The 24,271-nt window shown below is 34.6% G+C and overlaps 1 protein-coding gene across 2 annotated transcripts in view; it reads right to left on the bottom strand.

Moving 5' to 3' along the window:
• Positions 1-24,271, bottom strand: part of LOC106793533 (leucine-rich repeat and immunoglobulin-like domain containing-NOGO receptor-interacting protein 4) — a 288,380-nt gene that overhangs the window by 91,360 nt on the left and 172,749 nt on the right. For both annotated transcript variants that reach the window (XM_014760542.1, XM_014760541.1), the window contains one exon: positions 122-181. In XM_014760542.1, coding sequence (XP_014616028.1) covers positions 122-181 — 60 coding nt within the window. The remainder of the gene's footprint in view (positions 1-121; positions 182-24,271) is intronic.

Genomic DNA, 24,271 nt, shown 5'->3' on the forward strand with positions numbered 1-24,271 from the left:
CGAAGACGAAAGAGCCACGTAGGCTAATATTTTCTACGTATAGGCGTAGGATATATACAGTGTCTAGGAACACGACGTTCACAGACCTTTGGATCGTATATTAACAAGAATCGATATTTACCTTGGTGCATGCTCGTCCAAGCCACGTATGCAGACCCAGTTTTACCACTGCTCGCTCGATCTAAACAACAAAAACAGAACAAATTACAAACTTTTTCTTTTTCAACTTTCATATGATTTCCCAGCATTATCATATTATAATCATTATTATTATTATTATTATTATTATTATTTATTAAATCTCTTTATATGCGTATAAATACAAAATCAAGCTTTTTTTTTAATCTAATTTTCTCGTGGAAGAATTATTAGATATATCGTTATGGGGGGGGGGGGAAGGAGAGAGAACAATTTATTGTTAACGACACGTCCTCGTTGTTTCACTTCGAAACCAGTTGCGTGTACTCTACGCGTTTAAATGATAAATCTTGATATAATGCGATCGAACGATTAAACCTCTATTTCGCATGCATGTAAATCTAAAATAAACGCGATATGGTATAATCTCGAAGATTGAAAAGCCCAAGGAAAGTATTTATAATAATAATAAAACGCAAAAAAGGTAAGAAAGAAAAAGAAAAAGAAAAAAAAAAGGACAAGAAGAAAGAATTAACGGCTTTCGGTAACATCGTAAAATATGCGATAATCTCTCACTCTTTCTATTTCTTATACCATTTCTCTCCATTGCACGTGTATATAAATTATCCTCGAGAGAAAGTATATAATGTACGTACGTTTTACATTAAAATCGTATTCAATGCTTCCATGAATTAAATCCACCCCTTGCCTTACCGTCATCGACCCTACGTTTCTCGACACGCTCCTAACGCTTACTTACATACAATATATTATACGTACATACGTACATACGCGAACATCGATGCAAATATCGTTTTCTTGGAAAATTCAACAAGCTCTCTTTAGATTATTTTTACGTCCCATTTCCGTAAGACTTAAGTACCTGCTGTGTATGTATAATAACACGTATATGTATATAGGAGTATATCTATATATATATATATATATATATGTACATAGCGGGAATTCAAAATAGGTATACCACTTTGTTTCGAAAATCATTTGTAAAAAAAAAATTTGTTAAAAAAAGATCACAACCTAACATTTAAAAATAAAAATAAAGAACGAATTTCATTCCTCATGTTTCCTATTTGTTTTTAAAAATCATACTCTCTTATAAGAAAAATACAAAATAAATATATATACAAAATAGTATTTAAAAACTTTAAAAAAAACCAAAATGAATTCTCCCTATTAGACGTTCCATTTGTTTCAAAATTACATGATGGATATGAAAAAATATTCGAAAAAATAATTACAAAAAAGCACATACATCATAATCCCATGCAACCAAAGCAAGCAAGATAATGCACACATTCAAGTGTTCCATTTGTTTCAATATAATCTTCAAGAAATCAACAAAAAAGAAAAGTATTCAAACCTTATCGTCGATCATTATATCCCGAATAATAATAATCCACTTAATCGTTGTCCCTTCGAAATTTTTGTCCTTTTCTAATTATCACCAGAAATATAATCAAATATAAGAAAAAGCACAATATCCACGACGCGTATTGCACATAAAAAGTAACGAAAAAGAAGTTGTTAACAATCGTAGAATGGTGTTTAACACTAGATGGAAGATATCACAACAATGTTGAGGAGGAGGCCACGTATGTATAGCCAGCCGGTTGACTTCTGAAGTCTCGACTGCATCATCGTCGGACACACGAGCGTGGACGTGCGCGCGCGCGCGCGCCCACATTGTTACCCCGCCAGCAGCGTCCTGTCAAACTTCCACACACACACACACGACGATGCTACGGGGTGCAAGGGTTGCTGCAATGAACGTTCATTCGAATATACATACATAGAGTATTACGTATATACATACATATGTGTGTGTGTGTATATAGATATATATATTTATATACACCTACATATATTATAAACACGTACGTACGCAGGCAAGCAAATACATATACACAAATACATGGAGTAATTCTGTATGGTTGGGTTGGTACTGGTCGAACGGTCTCGACTTGGAAATTGTAAGGCGATAATAACGCGCTTTAGCGTTCGATCAATCGGATTAACCAACATATACCAAAGCAAGCCGATGTGGTAGGGTGGGGTGGCTATTATTACGTAGGGCTGTTCCTACCTTCAAATGTTGTCACGCTTCGTTCTAAGGGTAAGGTATTTTCCGTCCTAGTATCCTCCTTCTCCTCCTATCCCGATACCCATTGACTTTCGATTTCTCGCTCGAAAACGTTTATCCAATGAGTAGAATAAAGATGATAAAATAATGTTCGAGAGAAAATTATTATTTTTTTGCAAATTTACGATTATAAAAGGGTTCTTTTTACTATTATTTCGTGTTAACTATGATTATTATTCAAAGGTGAAGCAAAATAAATATTCGTGAGTTTGTTGTATTATAATTATTGCATAATTGCGAATTATATTTTCTATTTGAAATTATTAATCTAATCGACGTGATCTCATCTCTTTCGTGATTATTACAAAATAAGGATTAGATTCGAATGATATTATCCTTCACGCATATTTATTATATATGTTTATATATATATCCCATATATACGTGGTCGATTCGATTCGGATGATAATCGTGCTTAGAATCGCACGGTTAACACGGAAGTTCTTTGATGTTGCCAATAATCAGGATGATCATTGTAGCGCGATATTCAAGGCCGATCAATTGATAATCCTGTGCTTCGATATAGCGAATAACGATCCTCTCATGCTCGAGTTTTGCCTAGACGATCGTTTGCAGATATAAATAGGAACGTATGCGTATGATTTCTCTGCATTGTTGTTGAGACGAGAGTTATGGATTTCGAGATTTTTTTATGTTTTTTTTTTATTTTTTTAAGTGGTCATTGTGTGTCAAAAAAAAAAAAAAAAAAACAGAATAGATTTGGAAATAAAAATATACATGTGTGTACGCGAGGTACATAAATAATAAACAAAACAATACAACAAAAATCAAATAAAATAAAATTGAAGAAAATGACAGGAATGATAGCCCAAAAAAGCTGTTTTTCCACGAAAATTGCACATATTATATTTATATATATATATGCGTATTCGCGTATATATATATATATGTGTATACTATACATAGAAAAATAGAGAGAAAGAGAGAGACAGTTTGGTGTCGATTCCACCCGTCGATTTTATTATTCACCGTGCAATCGAGTATGAGCGACGATATTAAACGTGCAACATGAATCGAAAGAGTAACGTGAGAAGGGAAATTTTTTCATCTTCCTATTACCTTTCTCCCATTCTCGTTCTTTCCCACTCTTACAGTTCCCTTTTTATCTATCTATTATTCTTTTTATTGCCCTATACATCTCTCTTATTTCTTCTCTTACATCCTTAAACGATAAAAATTGTGCGACACTATCTTGGGTAAAAATAACAAAAAAAAAGAAAAAAAAAACAACAACAAAAATATGTCAACAAATACAAATTGCTTTGTTACAAAATAATTGTTTTTCCTAATTACGAAGATACACGTCTTCTCTATTATATTTTCTTACGAGCTATTATTTTCTATTATTATCCAACAATTCAAACAACATGACGAGAACAAAGAAAACGAAATGAGAAATTAGAAAAATATACATATGCATGTGTATATGTTTAAAGATAACAAATTCGTTTGCTTTTTATTCATTAGGACACACCTTATCATTATTTTAAGAGGAATGAGGATAGAACGAGAGAGAGAGAGAGAGAGAGGAAAAGAGGGAGGAACAATCTTGACGACGAATCAAGGAAAACGACTGCACCGGGTTCGTCGACGTCTTTCTTATCTGTGTCACGTAACGTGCGAGTTTCCTTCGTGTGATTACACGTCTAATACACATACAAGCATACACGGTTAGGTATATACACGTACACATTACATGGATAGGTGTATTCGTTAACATTGACGATGAGGGAAATAGAGGGAGAGAGAGAGAGAGAGAGAGAGAGAGAGAGAGAGAGAGAGAGAGAGAGAAATAGACTAATGTAAGAGGAAGATAGTTGAGAGAGACCAGTCATCGTATTTAACGACTAACGTACACGCATGCACACGTGTATTAATCGGCAAGAATGGCGTTTTGGTGCGTGTAAACAGCTACCGATAGCATTAACGAAACTCACGTTGGAAAGCCAGCGTCGTTATCGTCATTATGCTCGCATTAGATCCAGTACTTTATTCTCCCTCTTCGTTACGCACCCTACGCACGTACCTATCCATGCTATATTATATCTATATGCTTTCTCTATCTTTCTATACGAGAGAAAGAGAGAGATGTGTTCCCTTTCTCACTCAGTTTCTCTCATTTTATCGATCTAATGAAGTATTGCAACGCATATACAGAACACACACACACACACACACACACACACATATATACACGAATACAAAAATTAGACTCGATGCGTTGTGGCACACATCAGTCGCTTTATTTATTAAATACTTTTCGTCATTCTATTTGATTTTGTTTTCGAGCGTTGCACGTCCAATAGATAGACGGACAGACGGATTAAATATCGCTCTAAACTCGATATAAAATGGCTGTGTGTGCCGGTGACAGCTTAATGAAAGCGTAATGAATATAACACGGTAAGGGCAGATAGTGAGAGAGAGAGAGAGAGAGAGAGAGGAAGAGTACGCAATGATGCTCTTCATAGACGGTAAATGATTATCGCCAATAACGGATATTAATAGTCTTTAAGCACCAACCGGGAATACGTTCGGGCGATAATTTCATCCGAGGTAGTTGGTAAATTAATTACTACGATGTCTCGCAACTATCTCACTATCTCTCTCTCTCTCTCTCTCTCTCTGGGTGTTATTAATTCGTTGTGTTTCACGACACGCGTCCGTATCAAGAGAGGAAAAACAAACTAAACGAAACTAGAGTTCAAACTCGGTTTTGAACACGTTGAACACGTTTTAGAGCTTTTGTACTTTTTACACACTCGCGGGAGTAACCACGAGTAAACGCTAGCTCACACGTGTGTTTACACGTTACCATGTGTGCGAATCATCTCGTATTGCTTACCGAACGAGGTTGTATCCTAACGCCAATTAAAACAAAGACATTTAACTCGACGAATACGAAAGACGTTTTATTAACTGAACTACGACGACGAAAGGATCGAAAAAATGGTGAGAAAGAAAGAAAGAAAATAAATAAAGAAAGCATGAAAGATAGATAGATATATAGATAGAGAAGGATAAAAAAAGGGAAGGAAATGATATATCGTTGCAAGTTAGCGGGTTACCGATCATCATCATCATCATTATTATTATCATCATCATCATCATCCTTCCGTAGCATTCTCTCGTAAAAAGCAATTAATTCTAAGACAAAGACAACCGCCTCCCACCCTCCTACCTCCCACCCCGCGTATAGTAAAACGGATCGTTTCGTTGTGCCTAGATGTCAGTGCAAGAGATCGCCACTGAGAAGAGCAAAGCAAAGGAAAGCAAAGGAAAGCAAAGGAGAACAGAGGAAAGGCGTCAGGGTAGTTATTATACGTTTAAAGAACAGAACGGTGAGAAAGAAAAAGATAGAAAACGAGAAATCATTTTAGAGTGGGTGGATATTACTGGCGTGAGGTTGAGTTAGAAAGAGAAAAAAGAAGAAGCGAGGAAGAAGCAACGGAGGTGTGGGCTGATGCTGGGGTGTTGGGTGTTGGTGTTGGTGCTGATGGTGGTGCTGGTGCTCGACAATAAGTGCATTCCCTGTACATCAGCGACGAGCACAATATGGCCGAGGAAAAGCCGATAATTAGACGATTTATCACTCGGTAGCTAGCGCCCCTCTCCTCCGACACAATTCGACTGAAAAGAATCGCGCTTCTCGCTAGTACCGTTCTCTTCCTTTCTTCCTTTCTTTCTTTCTTTCTCTCGACCCTTCACTATCACTATCATCCAACCCTTTCGCGCGTTTTTGCCTTCTCTTCAAACCCTTATTTTTCTTCCTTTCTTTCTTTCTTTCTCTCGACCCTTCACTATCACTATCATCCAACCCTTTCGCGCGTTTTTGCCTTCTCTTCAAACCCTTATTTTTCTTCCTTTCTTTCTTTCTTTATTTCTCTTTCGCGAGTGCACACGCAAAAGCTATGCACGAGGCACGTATCATTACCGATACACCTACTCGACTTTCACAAACCTACAAAACAGCAGACGCCCCTCTCTCTCTCTTTCTCTTTCTCTTTTTCGTTGCTATCACCGCGAACAACCCCTCAGCATCGTTCCAGCTGTATCCGACGTTAATGTTCGACATTCGAGGAAGAGGAGTAGCAGCAGGGAAAAGTATAGGGAGCCGGGCCCACCAGTTCGTAAAATGGAGGGTCGATGTATACATATATATGTGTATATATGTGTGTCTGTTTATACCCCAATAGATACGAATGCACGGCCAAGGATTGAAAGCAGACGTCACCCTTATAAGCGTAAACCACCACCATCATCGCCCATCACTACCACCATTTCCACCACCACCCCCTTGTCCTTCTCCTTCTTCTTCTTTTTTCCTTTTTTTTTCTTTTTTTTTTTCCGTTTCTCTATCCCTCAGTCCTTCCCTTCTAGTTACGTCGTCATCGTTGTCGTCAGGGTTGCGAGGTACGCTTTTTCTTTTTTTTTCTCCTTTCTTTCTTTTCTTTTTTTCTCAGGATACTCACTACAGTAGTCCTTCGTCATATCGAAAAAGGAAAATAAGTTTGAAGGAGAAGAGGATAGGAAATATGATGGCTGGAAAGAAAGAAAAAAAGAAAGAAAAAAGGACAGAAGGAAGGAAGGAAGGAAGGGTGTTTATGCGGTCGAGTGCTTCAGGAAAACGAACAAAGATAAAGAGAAAGAAACAAAGAGAAAGAGAGGAGACATGGATCAAGGCTGCCTTTTTTTTTTTACTCGTTTACCATCCTGCTCCCCCTCCCTCCTTCTGTCCCAACTAAGATATCTAACGTGTAATTGCGTACAACGTTTCGCAGAGAGAACTGAGATAAGGAGGGGTCAAAAAAAAGAAGAAGAAAAAAAAAATTAAATAAATAAAAATGAAAATGAGAAAAAGAAGATAAGGAAGAAGGGGGAAGGAAATAAGATCGTTAGCGAGAAAGACGATAACACACCTGGAGCCAGAGACGGGCTTTTTTTTTGTGCGATGAAACAAGCGCACTCCTACTTAGGTGTCTGTCCAAAGGTGTCCCAAGGTATTCCGAAGTGATCGAACGACTCGATCGTTTTGTCCTGCCACGTTTCCTTTTCGTTTGTCTTTTCGTTTCTTCTTTTCTTTCTACCTTCCTTCTTACTAACAAACCTCCACCCCATTCCACCCCAAGCCCCACCACCCCTTTCCTTTCCTTTGTTTTTTCTTCCTCGGTGAGAAACGAAACTGTTCGTCGTCGATCTTGCAACGATGAGACGTACTTTTTTTTGTTAGAGAATCGTTTCTCCAATTGTCGATCGTGTTTCGTTAAGAATTAGTCGAGTTCTATTTTAGACAAATTGATCTAATGTATAAGAAAAACTAAAAAAACAAAGAGATAGAGGGAGAGAGAGAAAAAGAAATATAATGATTAATGAATCGATTTAATGATCACGGTTTTAATTATATCGATGATATTTTCATGATTGTGGATTAAACGAAATAAAATTATTATATGAATGAAAATAAAAATATGAGTACGCGTCTGATTTTCTTTTTTTTTCTTTTAGTTTGCAGTATGCAACACAGGCCTTTTTACCCCATTCATTTATTTATAGGTTTCTTTTTTTAAATTAAAAAGGTGATCCTGGGTACAGATGTAATCGCATTATGAAATTTGAATTCTTTTACGTGAACAATAATAATAATAATAATAATAATATTAATTATATAATAATATTCTAACAAAATAATATTTACAGGCTTCTATTCATTGAGTCAGGATTTGTAATGTAACATTAGTGATTAACTTGAATTAATAATCGTTATCCTCTCTGCACATTTAATAATAATTATTCTTAATTAAATAATCACACATAAATACGTATCGTTTCATTTAACAAGCCACTGGATCAAGTTAATAATAGCGTAATATGATAGATGAGGGAGAAGAGACTAATATAATATGAAATGGAATGTAAATTTTTTTTTTTTGTTAGTTCTAAAAGAAGCCAAAATATTTGTTAGAAAAGAAGAGACGACAGCCGTCACGGTAAGACAAGCAGCAACAGCAGCAGCAGGTAGGCAAATTTTTCTTCTTCCTAGCTCGAAAAAGGACATATGCCAGATATTCAAGGCCGAGTTACATGGCACCTGTCGATGATTTCAGGGATACCAAGCAACCAAGCAACCAACCCGGCTGTTCAGTAGACCGACTGCTTACTTGCCTGCCTGTCCCCTTTGGCTGGACGTCGCGTGCAGAATGCCACGCGTAAATCGTATTCTCTTTCTCTTTCCATTCCATTCTATTCACTTCACTTCAACTTCTCTTCTCTTCTTTTTCTCTCTTACCTTTTATTTTCGTACCTGCGAAACGAGTTCGCCTCGTGGTACGAGAAACTCCCCTCTCTCTTACGAAAAAGGAAAAGTTAATTGCGATGACACTCGTGTGTGTGCGTGTGTGCATGTAGGTGTGCATGTGTGTGTGTATGCGTTTATATATTCCACTTTATTTCCGTACGACGATTATCTCGATCTTCCTTCGTGGTTTCCTTTGTCGTGACCGTCTATAGTCACTGCTTTTGTCAACTAAGAGAGTGCGAACTAAAGTGTGTGTCATTGTGTGTATTTCCAATGAAATATTAGACCCATTGTTTTATCGATTTGTCAATCCTTAAATGCACGTTTACTATTGTCAATACTTAAAAATATTCCCATTTATCTCTTTCCTATCCACCAATATTTTTCTATAGTTTTCAAATTCTTATTTTGTAAAAAGAGTTATTTTACTAGGAGTAACAATAATAAGATCTGGTAATATATTTCACGTAGAAAACTATTTTACGAATAACGAATCATTACAGATAATTGATCTCGTACGTAATTTTACAACAAAATCATCAGAAATAAAACATTGGAATGAGGTAGATAAATAAATGTCACATCTTGTGTTTACATTTACAAAAATGTAATCAGCGTTTGGTGAACACGTTTTTATCTTGTTATTCTTATGATTATTATATCATAATAAATAGTGACAAAAAGAAAAGAAAAAAAAAAGAAAAAAAAAAAGAAAAGGAAGAAAAAAGGAATTGCATTAGCTCGAGAAAATTGAACGAACGCACGACAAACAAGTAAAGAAAGGTAAGAAGGAAAGGGGAAGTTAATACGATTTGTGCTGAGGTGTGCGGACCAACCAACCAACCAACCAACCAGCTAGCCAAACCCACCCTCCCCCACCCTTTCTGTCACGGTCCCGAGTGAGCAAACAATATCCACTATTATTTACAAATACAATAATCCCAACCCCGAAAAAGGGAACGTGCGAGCGCGTTCCTCTGATTTCTCGACACACAAAGAGCAAAAAAATACAATCGTCCTGGGTCAACGGCCGATGGAGGAAGGAAAAAGGACAACGACAACAAAAAAAAAAGAAAAAAAAAGAAATGAGTCAACGGCGTGGCCGCAAACGGGAGAGAACATATCATTTCTATCTCACTTTATTGTTCCTTTTTTTTTTTCTTCTTTTTCTTCCCCTCTTTTTCTTTCTTCCAGGAGATAGAGGAAGAGAAAAACATTTTCCTTTTTTTTTTTTAGTTTTTTGTTGTTTTTTTTTTTTTTTTGGTTTATTGCATAAACCGCGTAGAGTAACCATGTGTGCGTACACAAAGTGTAATCAAAAGGAACGGTAAAGAGTAGAAAGTAAGTACGATAGCGTAGGGGCACAAAAACCGCGAGAATAAAAATTCTTAATTAAAAATTGTGGCAAATATTACGCTAGGCGTCGTACGATGTTTCCACCTCCCCCCCCCTTTCCCCTTCCCCCTCGCTCCCTCATTCTTCCCATTTGCATTAACAATATACTTATATTAATTTAACGGATAAATAGAGAGAAATAAATCCGTTCGTATTTTTATATAAATATTTATATAAATATCAGAAGACACGTAATACACGTTAGTTTTATTTGATGTAATTTTAAAAATGGTTAAAAAAAAGAATAAAAGAAACGAGGCTACGAATGACTCGTCAAAATAGACATCCGGCGTGAATTTTGTTATCATTTTATCTACCTGATTGTGCTCATAGAGACGTATCGTTAATTACTTTCAACTATCTATAGTTATGGGAAGAATAGAGTGGTGTTTTATGAAAGAGAGAGAGAGAGAGAGGAAGATAAGCCTCGATCGTCAACGGAGAACTAGGATGACAACAGAGAAGAGAACACGTAGAATACGACCGACACAAAACCATCGATCGCGATCAACGGCCGCAGGGAAGATTACGAGAGATTCGATTATGGTGTGCCGCAAGAGGTCAATCATCGTTTCACCGTACATGACCATCACGAACACAAGAACGCGCGTGCGTACGTACATACGTAATCACACTCACGAAAATCGATCCTCTTCGGCCAATGAACGCAAGAATTATTCTTTTTTTCTTTTTTTTTTTCTTTAAAACATTGACGAGATATCTCGTTCCTTCGTGTATGGAATCGTTTTTATTTTGAAATTGGTGTAAGTATATTTAAAATGAAAGAATAAAAAGAGTGAATGAGATATCACATAATTTGTGAGATTAATTTTGTCAAGTTTTTATTTTATTTTATTTTATAAGTTTTTTTCTATAAATATTTCAAGAGAGAAAAGAGAAAAGAAATTTAAGTCAAATTCTTGATAATAAGATACGGTATTATTCGTTTATTATAATTGTTATTATTTTTGAATAGGAATTGTAAATTAAAACTCTTCTCGATACATTGATATTCTATATATGTATAATTATATATTTCATTGAAACACAAACTCCTGAATTATTTCAATTGAAACATTAATGGATTTACGTTAGATCGCTTTGAAAATAAACGGACTCATATAATCTCAATGGTTAAAGTTTGCATAAAAGTATTGATAACATAAAATTAATCTTACCATGTTTACCAAAAGAATCAAAAAAAAAGAAAAAAAAGAAACAAAGTATTTGAAAGAAGAAAAAAAGTATACCTCTTTCGAAAAGAAATACGACTGTGTTGCATGAGAAAAAATAGAAGAAAAAAAAAAAAAAAATAAATAAATAAATAACGTAGAAAAAGCGTGTACGATCAACGGTGTTGAACAAAATATATACGCGTAGAAAAAAAAAAATAATTAATCTTTGCAACACACGCGTGTAGATAAATAACAAGGGAAAAAACAGAAGCAAAAAGAAGAAAAAAAAAAAAAGAAATAAAAAAACTATATACGCGAGAGCATATATGTCTCCAGAGAAGAGGAGAAAGTTCATTTTTCATCTAAATAAATTTATTAAACTATCAACTTCATTTATATGCATTATCTCTCTCGTTCTCTCTCTCTCTCTCTCTCTCTCTCTCTCTCGGTGTGATGCAAAAGAAACAAAAATGAAACAAGATAGAAAATAGAAGGGTAAAACAAAACAAAAAAAAAATCGTCAGACATTTTCGAGAGCAGTTTTATTCTGTTTCTCGAACAGCAAAACGAGTCGAAATGTTTTTATTACGTTCGTACGATTCCGAACTGCATTCCCGTTTGTCGGTTGTTAGGTCACTGGGACGAGAGAATACGTGTGTATAAATATATATAGAAAGGAAAAGAGACAAAATGAGAGAGAGAGAGAGAGAGAGAGAGAGAGAGATGCTATGACCGGACGAATGGTTTGTATCGAATTTATGCTTTTCCTATTGATTTTACGTATCTCTCTAACGATCGACATTATTCAACGTGAATATGCACACGGTTATACATGGATACACGCATAAAAGTATTTTCAGTCATAAGAACAATTTTTTTAATAATCACATCCAATTTTTCTCTCTCTCTCTCTTTTTATAATTCATTATAATTATTATATTTTTTTTGTTTTTATCTTTATTAATACACACACGTGTACTTGTATTATTTTTCTCAATCAATTTCGCGAGCATATGATACGTAATAAAACATGAAACTAATCCTAAGACTCCTCTATCACCGTAATAATAATAATTTATCGATGGCGTTAGAGTTTTTTTTTTTGATTGATCGTAATTAAAAAAAAAGAAAAATATGTTAAATAATGTAGACACAAAGTTAATTTAATTCGATGCCAGGTTATTGCGTGAATGATGAATCTTGGTCATTAATATTTGGCACGATCATCGTAATTTTGCAGGTATGTATTATGGTGTTAAAATCGATAAATATTAGATTATTACGATTACACGTTATTCCTCGGATATCCTCATAAATAATAATAATAATAATATCAGGATAGTCGCGTGATATTTTATCGCGTTAAAATATATATCTCGTCGTACCGGAAGAACCGTCGCCAAATCGTATTGTATTCGAGCTCGATACTCACTAGGTATCGATAGAGGTACAGAGAGAGGGAGAGGGGGAGGGTGGAAGGGTGGTGATGGTGGTGGTGGTTATGTGGTGGTCTCTCGATAAAGAATATATCTGTGATAGATGCTCTTGGTGGAAGGGAAATCGAGCGAGCTTTATTTGGTAGTACAGAGAGTATAATATAGTATATAGTAATATAGTGTATTATAGTAGTAGTAGAAGTAGTTGTGTCTAGTGTCCCAGAAAAAACGATTCGAATGGGAATCCTCGTAGTAGGAAAGGTATCGCGATACGACATATATTTATCTCATTTACTATTGTCTTATTTTTCACGTATAGCATATTTTAGTAAAAAATAAAAGTTATCTATCTCTCTCTCTTTCTATTCTTAAATTTCTTTTCTACTAATGTAAGTATTTAAATGTAACTAAAGAGAAATATAAAAGAAAAGTAAGGTAAAAGGAGACAAAAATTAAAAGCATTTTACTTTGAAAAAGAAAAGAATAAAAATAAAAATAAAAAATAAAAAATAAAAAAGACGAGTTCTCTATTAAAACTAAATGGGAACGGAGAAGGTAAAACGTTTACGAGGCATCTCCAAATAACTACCGAAACGTGAGAAGAAAAAAGAAAGAAAGGAAGAGAAAAAAAAACGGGGAGAGAGGGAAACGTGGTGGGGTAGGGGGGGGGGGAAGGAAAAAAATATTGTGAAAAAGTGATGTAGATCTATAGGAAAGAACAGCAAGGTTGATGTATTTATCTCGTTCACCTATTTTGATCGAAGCCATGCGAAATGTCGACAGACGAAAGCTTCGATTTTTCCAAGCGCACTTCCGAACTCCGTTATACCTTTCTCTCTCTTACTCTCTGGACAAATTTTTCTCTCCGTTTTGTCGATTTTTCTTATTTCGAGGTTGTAAGAGTATCATGGAAGAAAAAGAAAAGTATGGAAAAAAAAGTGAAGTGTATATAGAAAAAACGAGTATGTATATGCATCGTGTATATATATATATACATACACATAAAGAGAAGAATAGAGAATGTAGCTTATTTTCTTGCAAAACTTTCTCGATTTTTCCCTACACCTAAATGTATTCCCCAAGGTATTCCTCCGCAACGCCTTCGTGCTCGTCTCATTAACGTTAATTAAAGCGCCTTTGGATAAAAGGGCGCACGAGCGTTACGCGAGAAGGGTGTGTTACGTGTCCGGTGTGTTATGCGAGGCGAGACGAGACGAGACGAGATGAGAGAAACAGAAAGAGAGACAGGGAGTAAAGAAGAAAGATAGAAAGAATAAGAATTTCGTGTGCGTGATACTGAAAGTGTGTTTTATACACGTGCCATCGTGTTGTGTCGTGTCGTTTCGTTTCGTTTCGTGTCGTGTAGACTAAGTTTCAAGAATAGAATTAAAAAGAAAAAAGAAAAAATATAAAAAAAAGAGAAAGAAGAAGAGAAATAACAAAAGAGAGGAAGAGAGAGAAAAAAAACATAGGACCGTGGAAATAGTCGTTGTTGGTAAATTATTACTGTCGGAATATCATTTTCCTAAGAGAGGTGGGGGGGGGGGATTGTATGTATACTAACGCGATTTTAATTACGCGATCTGTTCGATTTAAAAAAAAAATAAAAAGAAAGAAAGAAAAAATAAAAAGACAAACGGAAAGAACAACCTAATTATTTCGTGGTTAATTATCTTCCTCAGTATGTTGCTATTACGATAGAGAGATTGATTGGTTATCCCTCACTCGTGTTTCCTATCCATTTTTGATAGATCATAGTGAAAAAAATAAGATCGAAAGTTGCGAATCGTTAAAAAGTGTATAGTACCGCGTTTAAATCTTTAGATTCCTTTCGAATTCGATCTGCAAATCAAATATGTGAATGATGATGCGTTCTTTATGCAAATATACTCAATGTATACATATGTTTCGTTACGTATATATATATATATATATTACATGCATACATACATAAACAAAGAGAAAACAAGAACTGGAGGAAGGTTTAAAGCATTTGCAAGCTTTGTGTACTTAAGTATATACATACAACATACACCAAACCCTAACTAACGTACAACAGTCTTTTATTAGGCCGTTATTTCGTTACGAATTCAACGGCGAGTCGATCGTAAAGTCGAGTACACAATTATCTAATTACCGCGGCAATTACGTCATTGGAATTTCATTGGCCGCATTAAACGAGTAGGTAAGGCTGAGAGTGTGGGACCTGTCGGTGGTTGTTCTGCCAATGATGATGGTAGTGTTGGTGGTACATTGATATTGGTGCTGGTGTTAGTAATACTCCTAATGGTGATCGTAGTAGTGGTACTAGTAATTATGAAAGAGGAACAGAGAAAGAAGAAGAGAGACTCGAATACAATCGTTGCTATCTTCGATCGGTGCTCCACGTAACTCGATTTTAAGTGGTCGCATCGAGAAATAGAGAAAGAGAAATATATATATATACATAGAAAGAGAGAGGAAAGAGGATGGTAAAGGATGAAAAGGTAGGTAGGGAGTAAACTATTTTACAGGTTTGTGTAATTACAGAAAGGGAGTTCCGGTACCACGACAAAACCACGAAGGATAAAGGACCTAGGTATACATAGATGGTTCTAGTTTGCTCTATTAATTTATTGACTCGTTAATCGTATGACGAATAACACGTAAATCTACAATTAAAACTTAAATCGTATCTCTCTGATAGACAATTACGAGACTTTCGAGTGTGAGAGAATTTACCTTATATTTTCTTCTACGAATTTTAATACGAATATTATTAATCGATGTGTTGTTTTTTTTTATAATACATTTTTTTGATTCTAATCTTTTATCATTTATTTATTTATTTATTATGAAGAGAATATTTTTTTGTCCATTTCTTTTTCTTTCTTAATTTGAAAAGAAAATTTTTCAAAGACCAGTCGAAAGAATGGAATATTAAAACGCTACGAACGTTTGGCAAAGTGTTGGAAAATACGATTTCGAATAGTCGCGTTAAAATCGAATAAAATTCTTTTCTTTTTTTCTCTCTCGAATCTAACTCGACTGATTATTCTTTTCGTGAAGAAGAAGAAGAAGTAGAAGAAGAAGAAGTAGAAGAAGGAAAAAAAGTGTAGACCGTTTAATTTTCTCGAATGGAAGGATTCGATGAAAGGCTCGATTAAGAGAGATAAGTTTATCCGCTTTTTTTCTTTCTCTAACTTGTTCCCATCCACCACCATCACCACCACCACTACCATCACCATCATCACCACCATCACTACTACCAACACTCTCCTCATTTCACCCCTAACCCCTCACTTTCTTTCACTTCCAGTATCCGTCTTTGTTTCTGTTCGTTAATCTTTCAACGTAACAAGGCCGTCCAGAGCTGGCAGCCGATACACCACTTCATCTTCTCCTTCGTTTTCTGCACGTACCAACGAAAAGCGACAAAACTTGGGGGTAGTCGTTAATTATGCGTCGACTATCTCTAATCCTTCGTTAAGTGGCTCTAAAATAACGTTCGGTCTTACCCGTTCTATCTTGAGCTAAGCCGTTGGCGAAATGCGTTATAAACGGTTCTTCATTCTTTGGATTATAAATAATCGATCAAAGGGAAAGTTTCCGTAGAGGTTCGCGTTGGATGACGGAAATCGTGTTGCGGGTGCTTTCGTTCAAAGACTTCTACCACTACTACTACTACTAAAACCTTTCCTTCCACGTCAACCGAACTACTTCGAATTAATGACTTTGCCAAGGAAAACATCTTGATTCATGTGGTACCTTCTCCAAAAGTTCGAATAATATTATTCGATACTATGCTACACCCATAGTATGTATATCGTTTCTTCGATACTTCCGTATAATCGATTGATTATTCTCCAAAGATAAGAGAGTGTTTTTAAATGAAAATAACAACAACAATAAAAAGAGAGAGAGAGATATATAAATTTGTACAATTTTTAACATAATTTCAATATTATTATTTTTCTTTTTCCTAAACATTTATTTGATTGTAAAAACATCGTTGTCCTCGTTGAATCAATTGATAATAAATATTTGGATAAAATTAAGGAATAATAAGCGGATAGAAAATTTTGCCAAAGCCATTAATACGTAATTAAAGGGACGAGAGAGACAGAGAGAAGGTTTTATGCGAATCGATGGTGACGCTTCAAAAGTGTTGATCGCGTCGGTGTCGGCCTACGTCATCGTTGAAGTTAATTCAATGAACTCTATTATCGACGAATATTCGAATATCATTTTCCTTCTTGTGTATCGCTTCGTAACGATCGTTTCTCGTTAACGTTGAGTTGTTCGCGACATGTCAGACGAATAAGCGAATTTTAGTAGCGCTACTAGAATTATCCCCATTCTCTTCGTTGGGTTTATCGATATGGCGTATATTCTCTTAAATATATACATATTTTAACGTTAAAATATACAGAAATCATTTATTCTAAAGATTATATAGATAATGTGCAAATTAACTAGGGATGATCCGTTAAAGTCTATCGAAAATTGTTTTAATTTCTTAAATTATTTACTAAACACTCGCGTGTTTAAAGTGAAAATAAGATCTTTGCTGGAACAACAATAGTAACATTTCTGTACGCTTAAATTAACATAATGTTATTTATATAATTTTTTAGTCTATATGTAAATAATCAAACACTCAACAAATTAATATGAATGTAGTAGTAAAGTATGAATGTAAATAGTAGGAATGTACACGCACGTTTTGCATTGCACGTTGCTTAGGAAAATATGAACGTATATCAACGGGTCTGCGTAGGACTTGTAATTCTCGAATGGAATGTTTTAAGTACCTCGTAAAGGGCAGACTTGAAACTAATTCTACGGCCTTCTGCATGAATGGAGAATAATAAGAAGAGTAAGATCTTGTTGGTATACTACATCGAGACATTACGTTCTCCTAAGAGGCTTTACCAGCCAAACAACATTGTTTGCCTTCGATTCTGGAATATCGTGTTTGCACTAGAGATTTTTCACGACTCTTTTATCTCTCTTCTTTCCCATGAAACGCGTTTAAAACCTCCCACGAGATACCCGAACATTTCTCTTACCGACCAATGGCTCCTCGCTTCCTCATTCTCCAACTCCTCCTTTTATTTCATTTCTCTTTTCAAATTTCTCTTATGGATATATTTTAACGATCTATCAAATTGATGATATCGTTGCGTTTAAAATCCAAATTTTTATTTTCAACGAGATAATAATAAAAGAAGAAGAAGAAGAGAGTAAATGGAAGATCGTTTAATACATAATTAATGATTTTTCACAGTAGAAATTATTATTATTATTACAATTATTATAATTATATAGTCGAACTTTTGAATTTTCCTAGTAAATAGGAGTTTTCTTTTCTCCTCATTTTCATATTCGCATTTATTTATTTTTCTTTTTTTCTTTTGTAAATAAAATGAAATAACAAGTACTTTCGTTAGCTGTTTTCAGAACGAAAACTGGACGTAAATTAATGGGAGTACTTCTTTAGTGTAAAATTCAAAACGTAGATGAGTAGGTGGATATACTTTCACCATGTTTCTCAAAGGATTTTCAAAGCGTATTGAAACTGTAGCCAAAGTAAAATACATTCGGCCGTGACTGTGGGAGGTGGCAGGGACAGGTACAGGGACGGTGGTGGGTTGAAGGGCCAAAGGGAAGAGGGAGGTAGTAGCGAGCCCATCGACGATGGGTAACGGTTACTGCCGGCTGGTGTGGAATGAAAATTAATTTGCCCGCGAGGAAGAGACCAACGCGAAGTTAATAGAATATCTTACGTTTTATAACGCGGACTATACCTACTCCTGTTAAAGTGTAAAAATGGCTTTGCACCACCTTTGTAAAAGCGTTGCCGTATTGAATTAAACTCACATATAGACACATCGCCTCAGGACAAACGCTCTTTATCCTTGTCTATTTTTCTCTATGAGGATAGGATATATTCTAACATCATTTAATCTACCAAAAAGTTTTGTTCCTTTTTTTTATTCTTTTATTTTTCTTTTTTTTCATTTCGAAGTTCGATCCGTGACGTAAAAAAATTATGACGAATGATAATTGGTAAAAATAATACATTTATTTCATTGAATAAAACGAAATTGTAATTAACATTTGACGAGTTTAAATGCGAGAGAGATAGAGAGAGAGAGAGAGAGAGAGATAGGTATAATGCAGAGAAATCGTGTTAGCTTTAACTTATAATTAGTTGAAATGTTATAATTGCTACGAATAACATTAGAGATATAAAAGTAAGTAGACGACCATACTTTCTTTTTATATAAGAGAAAAAGGTTTTTTTTATTCCGCTTCCTTTTTCCTTCCGAATTAAATGTTTTTGCTTTTCCTTTTATTTTTTTTTTTTTTCTAACATGTCCATTAAGTCCATTATTTTATGAATAGAAATGGATAAGTGGGAATTAGCGTTTTGCAACGAAAAAAAAAAAAAAGGAATTGACATGCGATTATTTAAAACGCTAATGCAAATTTGTGTATGCAAAGTTCATTAAATATTTTTCATAAAAAATATAAAGCCTAATTGATAAATCAACGATCATTAATTAATTATCATTATTTTCTCGTATAATTATACTAATCGAAATCGTAGAAAATCTATTTGCTAGAAAGGGCGAAGGTATTTTCAAAGAAACGATCACACCGAAGCGTAATCACACTTGCAGTGGTTTCAGAGAGTAAGAAGAGTGTGAGAAAGAGAAGGAGAGAGAGAGAGAGAGATAGAAATAGTGAAATGTTAGGATGAGAGGATAGGAAAGTTTAGACAAGGAAACGTCGTGTATAAACGATGTCGATAGAGGGAAGTTCTCGGATGTGAAATAGGTAGAAAGAGAGGAGTTAGAATCATACGTATGGGTTTCCCATAGCCCGGAATACACGTAGACAATGTAGCAAGGTCGGTTCTGTCCATGACGTGATATATCTACGTTTAATACTCGCAAACTCCTACCACTCTCTCTCTCTCTCTCTCTTTCTCTTTCGTGAAACGGGAAAGAGAGAGAACTCACGAAAACGGGATTCCTACTCACCCCGTTTGTTCTGATTCCAACGATACCAAATGACATGAGAGAGTGAGAGAAATAGGAAAGGGACGTGGCAAAAGAACAGAAAAAGAGAGGGTGAGACAGAGAGAGAGAGAGAGAGGGGGAAAGAGAGAGAATGGTTAGTGGATTTTGATAAATGGTTCTTCGTTTACACGCGCTCGTACGTTTTGGACGTATGGCGAAACCTCTGGGTGTTTTTTTTTTTTTTTTGCTGACCCACGACTATCCCTTTCCCCTTCCCCTGCCTCCCTCCCTCTCTCTCTCTCTCTCTCTCTCTCTCTATTCGCATCCCTTCATTTATCCCATTCTTTTACTACTCGTTTTTCAACTCTTCCTTGACGCGAGATTACGTTTACGGGACGGTAATGTCGAGTATGAAACATTGTCTCTTCTCCGCCTTCTTGCTTCCATGTCATCGATGATGGGCTCCCGTGAATTCAAGAAAAAGAAAAGAAAAGAAAAAATAAGAAGAAGATGAAGACATTATGAAAGATTGCAGTTCTGTTTCGCGTTAGTAAAAACGTATCTTTTCTTATTCATTTTTCGTTTATTAATAATAGGTAGGTTTGTCTATGAACAATGATGACGTAACTCGAAAAGAAAATTCAAAGATTATTAAGTTAGTTAAACAACATCAGAGCGTAGTTTGAAGATCGCGAAAAAATAATAGACGGAAAAATTGCGAAGAAGTTTGCGGAGTTGGTTGAGGATGAAAATGGGCTCGGGGCTGGGTGAAAAGGGAAAGGGGAAGGGGAAGGGGTTAAAACGAATGGAAAAAGTAGTGGGACCAAGAGAAGGGCGTGCAGGGCGAAAAGGAAGATACTTCATCCTTGCTGAGATTTTTGTCGCGAGATAGATTTTTCCCTTCGTATCGTTTTTATAAGAAACGCGCGCGCGAACACATGTGTGTACACGTGTGTGTAAGTGTATACCTTACCTACTATGGTCTCCTTTCATCGTCGCGAGATAACTTAAATTTGAAGAAAATGGATAGAAACGAAAATGACGAAGAAGAAGAAGAAGATGATGATGATGATAGAAAGGAACCCCTGAATTCACGGAAATATTGGGATAGAAAAATTTTATCTTAGGATTATCTAAGTGAACTTTTTGAAAAGGGTTGAAGTAATATGTTCGATTTTCGAATATGTCGCGTTGAAGTTTTTTTCTTTTTTTTATGGAATTCGATGGAACACTCATACATTTAATTGTTAGGAAAAGAAAAAAGAAGAAATTACGGTTGCAAAGAAATAATAGTTAACCCTTTGAACTCGAATTATTAGATTTTCCCATAAGTTCTTTCCGTGCCACGTAATATATGACTTCCAGACGGATATGTTTGTAGACACGCAGGCTTATCTATTGTCCATTTATGGTATCGATTTCAGTCGTCTCGCAGCTCTTTCAAAGTACTTTTCATTCCTGACAAAGTTATCTTTTCAAATCTTTTTTTACGCCGATTTGCTGAGCTCTGATAATTTAATATGACAAGTAATAGGAGAAGCTTGAAAATCTCATATTTTAAACAACGAAATATTTGTCTTCATATCGCTATACATATACACTTATAAAATTATATAATTTTTTAATTATTTTATACAAAAAGAAAATAAACATATTTTATCTAACCACAATTATAATAATTCATTTATGTATGATAAGACTTAAACGGTATAAGCATGTATTCCGTGCTAATAACTTTTGCTGAATTGATAATGCGTTCATTGCACTTAATGGGTTATTGAATTACGTGTTGTTGTTGTTTAATTACGATGACCATATAATATTTAATGATTCGAACAAAACTATGGAAAATATCTAGTCATCTTTTTCGAGACAAGAATTTATGGATTATTACTTGTGATATATAAAATATATAATATGTAATAATTATTTGACAGAAAGACATTGCTAGCTTTTCGTTGGCGTCGTCAATGCCGTTTTATGCGATAATACCTTTCGCGACGTTCGCGATTATTACGAAGCTCTGACGTGGATTAGATAATTAGAGAGGAGGCAAAGTTCGCGGGCACAACTTAGGAAGATACATCGTTGAAGTTTCCCTCTTGCTTGCTACTCTCAGGATCTCGAACCACGATCCTGCGAGATGTAACGTAATGTCGTAAGACGTATGAATTTATTTGACGTAGGAGCCACGCGGGAATCCAGTTACGGACTTTACCAAGATTGTTATCTAACTGTGTAACTAAAATCAACGAGGTAACCAAATCGATTTGACTTTCAATAATAGGCGAACGGAGAGATTGACTGAAGGGGGAGGAGGGAGAGAAAATCATTTTCAAAAAAAAACAATTATCAACATCTTGTTACATTTTTTACTTAAGTTTATATGTTGTTCAGAAAATAATTTCATTTTTCGCAAAATATATTTCTTTAGTCGCGTTTATCAATACCTAGGATAACTATAATAGTAAGAAATTATTTTATCTTTTAATAACGGATTACAACAAACGTGATTTAAAATCTTTTTTGGTTTCAATCTGTGTCAAGTAGTTCTTATTTGTTAACGTAACACGAGAAATAATTATGTGTGTGTGTGTGTGTGTGTGTGTGATGAATTGAATTTATTCAAATGAATAATTCATAATTGATTCGTTTAAAAAGTCTTGGATTTTGAATATGAAAAAAAGGAACATCTTTAAAATAAATATATTTTAGTTTAAACGATTCTAAATGTAAATAAAATACATTAGAGTATTAGACATACCTTAATTATTCGAAGGAAATGTATATTGTAGTCTAGAAGGACGAAATACAAGTCCGACGCACCTCACTCATCGAAATCAAACGATAAACTGAGTCGTTTGTCCTCTGTGAAAGTTCTTTTATTAAACGTTATTTATATGACTTTTAGAACGTTGCGCATGTGTCTAATGAGAATTTTATTTGTAACAAAGAGAAATTAAGATATTATAACGTTCCGATTTTAGTATTATTTTCATTTTTATATAATTATTTTAACGCTCCCGCGCAGTGATGACTTAATGGGAAAAATTTTCCTGTAATATAAGTAGTGTACACATTAAATTATTAAAATAATTGTTAATTATTCGATACAAGTGTCTGTTGTTATTTAAAAATTTGGTGTATAGGATCTATGTACTGTCCTCTTCGAAATTTCCTGTTAGACTGAATCATTGTCCTCTAAAAAATTTCTTTTATTCAAAGTTGTTTATATGACTTTCCGAATGTTATGCATGTGTATAAAGGGAATAATATTTGTAATATATAAAATATCCTTTTTTGGAAAGTCATATAAACAACTTTCAATAAAAATAATATTCCAGAGGACAATGACTCAGTTTAACGGCGAATTTCGAAGAGGACGGTACTCCGGATATATATTACGAGCTTTTTAAACAACAATAGACACTTGCATCGATTAATTAGCAATTATTTTAATGCACTAATGTACTCAATTTATATTACAGAAAAATTTTACCCTAGAAGTCATCACTGCGCAGGAGCATTAAAATAATTACATAAAAATGATAAAAATGATAAAATAAGAAAGTTATAATCTTAAATTCTATTTATTAGATAGATTATTTCCATTATGCTCATGCGCAATGTTAGGAAAGTCACATAAACAACTTTCAATAAAAGTACTTTCATAGAGGACAACGTGCCAGTCTGAAGGGGAATTTTGAGGAAGATGTTACGCAGAACATATACTCCGTGCTGTTAAACTACAATAGACATTTCTATCGATTATTTAACAATTATTTTTAAGGTACGTCGAACTTTATGTCTTTTATCTCACCCCCTATCTCTACGTTCCGTCTTTTTTAATGTAATTTCATAAAATTTATATGTTATCGTCGTCTTAGAATTTTCACTTTAAAATAATGAACTTTTTACTTATCATTGATAAAACACCATTACTTTTCTACTATATATATGTATATAATTTTTTGTGTGAATATTTTTTGTCTGGTACGTATCGTGAATAGTTAGTTGGAAAAATTGAAATATTTATAGGGAGCAGGAAAACGATGTTTCAACGAGATTGACAAGTATCGAACTCATCGGGCAGAGGAAAAGATAAAAAGAAAGAAAATGATGAACGAAGAGCTTGTACACGGATAGCTAGTATTTCATTTCTTCCAACGAGTTTTATAAATCGCGTTTGATAATACAATATCGATGTTTGCCCATGAAAAAAAGGGATACAACAATGTGTAGGAATGTTCACGTTCGGCAGGAAGAAGCATCGATATATTACGTTATTAACATGCTCTCACTCTCTGTCCATCTCTCTTGTTCTTTCTTTCTCTTTGAAAAAGGTAGAATCATAAAAATCATAAATGGAAAATATCCGTCTATCGATATCAACGTATATTTTACATGCCCAAATGAAAAATTAATTCGCGAAAGATTATTTATTTTTTATCACCCACAAACATAATAATAATAATAATAATAATAATAGTGGTCAAAAGTGTAGTGCGAACGAAAAAACACCGAGTTAATCGATAAATTGCATCGGAAATACATTTTTCAACGAATACCTGTGTTCCCCCACACATTTTTTTATTTATTTATATATATATATATATATATATATATATATATATTCTTTT

The sequence above is a fragment of the Polistes canadensis genome, unplaced genomic scaffold, assembly GCF_001313835.1.
Source record: "Polistes canadensis isolate GaletaPanama2010 unplaced genomic scaffold, ASM131383v1 scaffold_15, whole genome shotgun sequence".
Classification (NCBI taxonomy): domain Eukaryota; kingdom Metazoa; phylum Arthropoda; class Insecta; order Hymenoptera; family Vespidae; genus Polistes; species Polistes canadensis.